The sequence below is a fragment of the Aricia agestis genome, chromosome 11 (assembly GCF_905147365.1).
Source record: "Aricia agestis chromosome 11, ilAriAges1.1, whole genome shotgun sequence".
NCBI classification, from domain to species: Eukaryota; Metazoa; Arthropoda; class Insecta; order Lepidoptera; family Lycaenidae; genus Aricia; species Aricia agestis.
In genome coordinates, this window is record NC_056416.1 from 13,962,154 (window position 1) to 13,969,968 (window position 7,815).

Genomic DNA, 7,815 nt, shown 5'->3' on the forward strand with positions numbered 1-7,815 from the left:
CGAGTTAACTCGAGTTGGGTGTAACTCGAACCCACTCGAGTTGAATTCTCATTTCTCTCTGACTCTAGTTCGTAAACCGCTAAAAATACATAAATAAATGATTGTATTTCAAGTGTGAGTCGGACTCGAGACAGACGGACACACATCGAAGTCTTAGGGTCCCGTTTTTTTAAGGGTCCCCTTTGGGTACGGAACCCTAAAAGTGAAAAACTAGAGGAAGTGAATAGCGAATTGTCCTCGCAGATAATTAACATCATTTGTCAGTTCCAATTTTTTTACTACCGTATTTGACGTATAAATGCGAAGCTGATTAATTATATAAATGACCAGGAGAACTGTCAAACACATGTCAAAAAATTTTGACATGTGTCTGACAGTTCTCCTTTACCAGCAGCGCTCCCGTCAATGTCACCCACGTTCAAATAAAGCCTTGTCGAACTGTACAGTTCCTTTTCTCGTTTAGTTCCTTGTCTCGCCACGTTCAAATAAAGCCTTGTCGAACTGTATTGGGGGCGCTGATTCCGCTTCAAATAGGCACAAAAAATAGCTGTCATTTCAAATGGTAGGTATCATAAGTCCAGCGTACAGTTCGATAAGGCTTCAAGGTTCCATTCCACTGCGGGCGCACGCTGTGCACGGCCACGAACATTGAAATAAAATTGATTTACAAGAAAAATCTATATATTAATACGTGAGCCAAAAATTTTATATCCCTTTTGACGAAAAATGGGGAAACGTAGGTGAATGAAATTTTGCACAGTTATAGTTTATATGGTGACGATGTGCATCGACCTAATATTATTTTGAAATTATGCTTCTATCATACATTTTTTTAACAAATAAAACATTACACACACTACAACACACACACTAGGAAAATGGCAGATTTTTTATTGACAAGCCTATCCACACGAATCATACTCTTTTATTTATGGTTGAAGTCTGTTGACAACAAGATGAACATGGATTATAGTTTTTTTTATTGAATCGTATTTACTATTAAAGGCCGTATACACGATCGGTTCCAACCACCAACAGAGGTCACCTTGGTAGGGTTGGAACAAAAATCAACCGTGTAGACGCTTGTTTTTGGTTGACCAACCAAATAACCTTCAATAACCTTGGTAGTGAGCGCATCTCTCACGACCAATGTCAAATAGAGAACCTTGAGTTGAAACGAAACCGTGTAGACGCTTGTTGGCGCTCAGTCGCACATTGATCGTCGGATGCGTTGCATGTGGTGTGTAGCGCCAGTAGCCAAAAATCCTAACGTTGCTATTAAACGTTCTTCCACAGACACAGCTTTTCGCATCAACAGTGATTAATGAACCCTTAATTACAAAACAAGACACAGGTCTTGTAACTCGTTTTGTAATTAAGGGTTGCATCATTTCTAATAATTCGTTGAAAGAATTTTCGTCCATTCTAAAATTCCCCATATTTTTAAAATGATTAAGTGGCTCGAAGTTTTTCTTTCTTTTAACCACAGTTTCATCTACAACCGTCTTTTTTTACGTTTTTTTTCATCACACATACAAGCCAGCGCTATTGCGGTCTTTTGAGGTTTAGATAGTGATCCCACTGTTCACTTTTCCACAGTCTAGCCAAGAGAGACGAGTTGATTTACGTGTAGATAGAGATTCAACTTTGTTGACCCAACCAAGGTGACCTCTGTTGGTGGTTGGAACCGATCGTGTATACGGCCTTTTATGTCGGCTGTACACTCTCGCCGAGACACAGCGAGGCGGCCCGAGTGCGAGAGTGTAAATGGGTGCGCTCGCCTCGTCTCGCCTGTCTCGGACCCTCTCGGTCCGGTGTCGGTATTTTGCGCCCGAGACAAAGGGTCTCGCGAGGAAAGCGAGCGCATTACTGTACACTCTCGCGTTTTTTCACTACTAGTCGCGCCGCTAGACAGTGCAGAACAGAAAAATAACAATAATAAACGTCATTATCAGTCATTATCTGTGAGAAATAAAATTAAATATGATTATAGATCTTTGGATTAAAATTATATCTTTCGATGCATAGAGAAAAATAATGGTCCATCTTCTCTGAGTTCATAACTGCAATTGAACTAAGCGAGAATGTACATGATCGCACTCGGGCAAGGGGCTCTCGCCCGAGAGCTCTCGGCGAGAGTGTACAGCCGACATTAGACAATGCTTATGTCGTATGCTTATATCAATGTAATCCAAAGATCTATAATCATATTTAATTTTATTTCTCACAGATAATGACTGATAATGACGTTTATTATTGTTATTTTTCTGTTCTGCACTGTCTAGCGGCGCGACTGGTAGTGAAAAAACGCGTGAGTGTACAGTAATGCGCTCGCTTTCCTCGTCCCCTTCACGCTCATAAGATAGACCGCGCGCAAGAGAAACGGGCAGACTTTTTATGATGCGTATGCAGTACGACGTCACGCCACGCGCTTATTCACTGACACTACACAAGCGCAATGTTTAAATGTGTTGATCGTGCGGCGTGCCAGCTCATGCTAACTGACCTGTATGCACGGGATACACGGAAGCGTGTACATAGCAGGCGCGGTCGCAGCCTAAAATTTTGGAGGGGGCCAGACAGTAGCGGGGGGAGACAGTAGTGGTCATTGTCTCCCTGTCAAAAAACTTGCCATTTTCTATAGAAACTGCGATTGACAATGAAGTGTCAGCTGATGTTCCTAGTTTAGGGTAGGTATAGGGCGATATATGGTATTTACATACTCGATGTGAACTGAATATGAAGCATATATCCCTTCGAACTCAATGACCGCTACACCGCCTCGTTTCACCGAGTACAGTTTAGTCAGGGGTAGCTAGCCTTTTAATATTTGGCAAGATTTTGAGATTTATCCATTTGTCCCAGATTTTGGGGGGGTCATGTCCCGTGTGACCCCCCCCCCCCCCCCCCTTCGGACCGCGCCTGTTACATAGGCAGTGGAAACGTTGACCCACGTAGTCAAAGAAATAAATCCGTGCACGTCCACGCGTGCACGTGGCCGTGCACAGCGTGCGCCACGATGGAATGGAGCCTTAAAGCCTTGTCGAATTGCACGCTGGACTTATGGTACCTCCCCGCAAGATACCCTTTGAAATGACAGCTATTTTTTGTGCCTATTTGAAGCGGAATCAGCGCCCCCAATACGGGGGAAGAGAACTAAATCTGACGTAAATTGCAAATGGCCGCTTCGTTCGTTCGTATCGTTACTAGCTATTTGACCGAACTTTGCTCGGTATTCGATAAAACACGAATAAAATGACATTTTCTAGAAATGATTCCTAGCTAGATCGCTTTATCGCCCCCGAAACCCCTACTAAATTTCATGAAAATCGTTGGAGCCGATTCCGAGATTCCAATTATATATTTATATATAAGAATTGCTCGTTTAAAGATATATATAAGATTGGTTGTCATCACTAGTAAAATTAGTTCCAAATCCATGTTCCAAATACTCTCATTACAATTTACAGCACAGAAATCAGAATACATATTAATATAATAAACTACAGTTTGACAATGCTTTATATGAACGTAGGCGGGAGCCCTGCTGCTGCTGTATTGCTGCTGGTAAAGGAGAACTCAGAACTGTCAAAAATGACGTTTTTGTATGCTGGCAGCGTTAGTTCCTTTTTCGCCATGTTCATTTAAAGTCTTGTCGAGCTGTACGTCAGATTTAATTATTCTCTTTCACCGCATTGGGGGCGCTGATTCCGCTTCAAATAGGCACAATAAACAGCTGGGTAGGTATCATGGCCACCATGACTGTCCACATACAGTTCGACAAGGCTTTATTTGTATATTTGAACGTGGGTAACATTGACGTGGCTGGTAAAGGAGAACTGTCGAACACATGTCAAAAATGACGTTTTTGTATGATAAAAGTCCTTTAAGCCACTCTGACATTGGCAACTCACCGAGGCGGCCATTTTTAAAAGAAGAAGAAGATAGAAGCGCTTAGTTCCTTTTGTCGCCACGTTCAAATAAAGCCTTGTCGAACTGTATAGTGTATACTTGTGTGTCAAAAAAGTCGTGAAATTAAAAAGTGGCAACATCGTAGTGTCATCCCTTTTTCTTAGATTGATTTGAAAGGGATGACACTACGATGTTGCCACTGTTTAATTAATTTCTTCACTTTTTTGACAGACTATAATTCTTAATCTGTGCCCTGTCACCCTGCCTGTGGTAGAAATTAGAATCGCTCACCGCCATTATTTGAACTTTCACGAATTTCACGAATTTGAAATTTTCAGAAACATTAGTCATTAGTGGTAATCTGTAAAAACCAAATAATTATTGACTATTCAAAGCGGTTTAAAGTTGTAAAAATATACATATACAATGAGTTGTAATTTGTAAGTGGTTGTAGCAGTAGGTAGTGGTTGTAAACATAGTTGTAAAAAAATGTAAATTTGTAAATTGCACTTAATTATGTAATCTACTTTAGAGACTCAAGAGATGAATAAAATAACAGCTGGAGATCATCTATTACTAACTAGAAGGATACAAAAAGTCCTGTCTCAAAATAATGTGACAACTATTTTAGAATTTTTATGTGAAGATGCAGAAAAATTGTCAATTATAACAAAATTACCCTTATCACAAATAGTGGAAATCAGAAATTCTTTTCTCACTGCTTATTCTGCACCAGTTAAAAGTGGCACAGATCTGTTTTTGCAAAGTGTGATATCAAAAAAATTTATGTTATGTTCAGGTATACCAAAGTAAGTTTGAATAAAATATGTATTGTTATTTGAATTAAATAAAACCTGTTATTGCTATTATATGTATAACTATTGCTAAAAATGTTTTTTTAAAGATTGGATTTAATTTTATCTGGTGGGTTTCTAATCGGACAAATTTCTGAAATATGTGGGTTAGCTGGTTCTGGGAAAACACAAATTTGTATGCAGATAGCAATTAATTGTGCCAAGATGCCAGAGAAAACTGTACTTTATATTGATACTAAAGGTGATTTCTCCGCAACCCATATTCAAAAAGGGCTTCATTTGAATGGGTTGTCTTATAAGGTAAGTTCATTTAATAATTACACCACCAAATTTTCACCAAAAATATTTACAACCAACTACAATATTATATTGGTAGCTACGAATAATAAAAACTAAGGAAAAGTAACTCCGTCAAAAAACATGCTCCACAATTATACTTCTCAAAAAAGTGTACCTTAGGTACACATTTCAATACATTTGCAATATTTAGGTGACTTTGAGCGGTACTAGGCTGACGTTTCATGACACATCAAAAGGAACCAAATTTAAAACGGTAATAGTATGGGAGTTACGATTCCTTCGTTTTTATTATTTGTAAATTGGTAGTATATAATGGTGTAGTTGGTTGTAAATACTTTTACTTTGGAATAAAAAATATAAAAATCTAATCAAATACATACTGTGCCTGCAGGAAATGGCAGAAGTAATGCTGAAAATAAAAATAATCAACATTTGGACTTTACAAGACCTAGTCGATTTTATGAAAAACTTAAATACAAATGAGGCAGCTGTGAACAATTTAGCTGTAATAATTGTGGATTCTTTACCAGCGTTGATGTTTCAACATTTCGGTGATAACAATAAGATTGGTAAGTTGTTATTATGGCTTCAGCAATTCTATTATGGTGAGGGTTAAAATATTCTACAGGAGTCAAACTCAAACTCAAAAAGTTTTATTCAGAATAAATTTTTTCAAATACTTTCTGAATGTTAGTGCCATGGTGCCGCCTACCACCGGTTCAGGAACTAACCAGTAAACAGGGAAAGGAACCAGTGTAAGAAACTCGCACGGGGCCATCTCTTACTAAAAAGATGGAAAATTACAATCTCATTATTATTTATGACTAAATAAAAAAACAAGTATATATTACATAATATACAGAAACAGCTCTGCAGGGGGGGACCCTATTCCCATAGTGTACTATCATTCATGAAATCACCACATTACTTGTAGTTTACATTTCTATTTTATTGCAAGAAACCTAATCATTATTATTATAGGTTTTGTGTGGTAAGATTATATTATGTAGCTTTATTTATATTTTTAGGTTTAACTTTCCTCAACACTTTTGTAACTTTTTGCCATACACTTGGAAGGAAACTAAAGGTTGCTGTTATTTGTGTCAATATTGAAACAAGATGGGTTGAACTGGATACTACAGATATTGATGGTATATGAATCAAAATAGTACTTATGCTTATGTCATAGGGACAAAATGGGGACAAATCAATTAGAAAGGCCAAGGCACTATCAGAGTAATTAATACTAAGGTATTTGGATTATGTTAAGCCCAGGTTATGCCTTGACCAAAGCAGATCAAATAAAGATTAAGGTCCTCCTATGAACAAATTTCTCTGATAGATTATCTCTGAATGGTCTGTACTCTGTAGTGACTACAAAATATTCTAAATATTGATTTCTTTTATAGATGATGAAGTAACAATAGATGCTAAGGAGAATGTCTATGTGGAAAGAAGGACCCGCTGCTTAGGCAAATACTGGCAACACATTCCGGCTATACTTGTGCATGTAGAAAAGAAAGTGGAAGCAAAAAATGGTCATCACCTTATACATGTTAATGTAAAAAAGTATAATATTTCACCTATATCTGTCGAGGAATGCACATTATGTATTGGTAATACAGGAGTTACATGAGGACGTGCAAGTGTTTTATTTTTTCTCATTTGTGATTTATTACACGTCATATTATTATACTAGCTGCTGCCCGCGACTTCGTCCGCGTCAACATAGTATAATAATAACAAAGATGGGATAGTCCGCTAACAAATATGAAAAAAGTAAAATATAACCTCCTCCTTTTTGGAAGTCGGTTAAAATGTAGCCTAAGTTACACCTTACTACATCAGCTATCTACCAAAAAAAGTCCCGGCAAAATAGCTCCATTCGTTTCAGAGATTAGCCGGAACAAACAGACAGACAGATATACAGACAAAAATTGTAAAAAATGTTGTTTTGGTGTATGTAGCGTATATAGATTCATATGCATGTAGAAAAAAACGGTTCTTTCAATATTACAAACAGACACTTCAATTTCATTTATTTCATCTCTTTTTTCTTAGATTGATTTGAAAGGGATGACACTACGATGTTGCCACTTTTTAATTTCTTCACTTTCCTGATATATATATATATATATATATATATATATGACGGCGCTGCCGCTGAGGTGAAAGAGGCGCGTATGAGCGTGTTGCTACATTTGTACGTCCGCTGCGGGCATTCCTGATCCGATTCAGATAGCGGGCGATTGACAATGATGTGTCAGATATTGTCAATCGTGGTTTTATATGCATTTTCCATACACTTGAAGGCAATGAGTTTCTAAACATAGAATATCATTGCTTGAAGGCATGTAGTGCATGTGCACGTGTAATAAGTTTCGAACAAAATAGATTCGAATAGTTTAAAAAACAAATAATATTTATTGACTCACGGACTCACATCCAAACGGGCAAGTACGGGTACAAGTATTATAGCTTGTAGGATCATCTAAAATATTACAACAATCGCTGTGAATACCAAGGTGTCATTTGTAATCAGTTTCAAACAAAATAGATTCGAATAGTTTCTTTCATAAAAAATAAATATATATTTATGTACCGTGAGTACATAAATATATATTTATTAAATATATCTAAACGGGCAAGTACGGGTACAAGTATTATAGTTCGTAGGAATCGTCTCAGTTAGGACAACAATCGCTGTGAATACCAATGTGTCAGTTGTAATTAGTTTTAAACAAAATGGATTCGAATGGTTTCTTTCATAGAAAAAAAATACATATTT

General features: G+C 37.4%; 1 protein-coding gene across 1 annotated transcript; it reads left to right on the top strand.

Annotated features, from left to right (window-relative positions):
- The first annotated feature begins 4,198 nt into the window (after positions 1-4,198).
- Positions 4,199-6,666, top strand: LOC121731773 (DNA repair protein RAD51 homolog 4). The gene is made up of 5 exons (XM_042121385.1): positions 4,199-4,721; positions 4,817-5,027; positions 5,419-5,596; positions 6,056-6,178; positions 6,437-6,666. Exons 1-5 carry the CDS (start codon positions 4,456-4,458, stop codon positions 6,661-6,663), a joined length of 1,005 nt encoding a protein of 334 aa, XP_041977319.1. The 5' UTR covers positions 4,199-4,455; the 3' UTR covers positions 6,664-6,666.
- Positions 6,667-7,815: the final 1,149 nt, after the last annotated feature.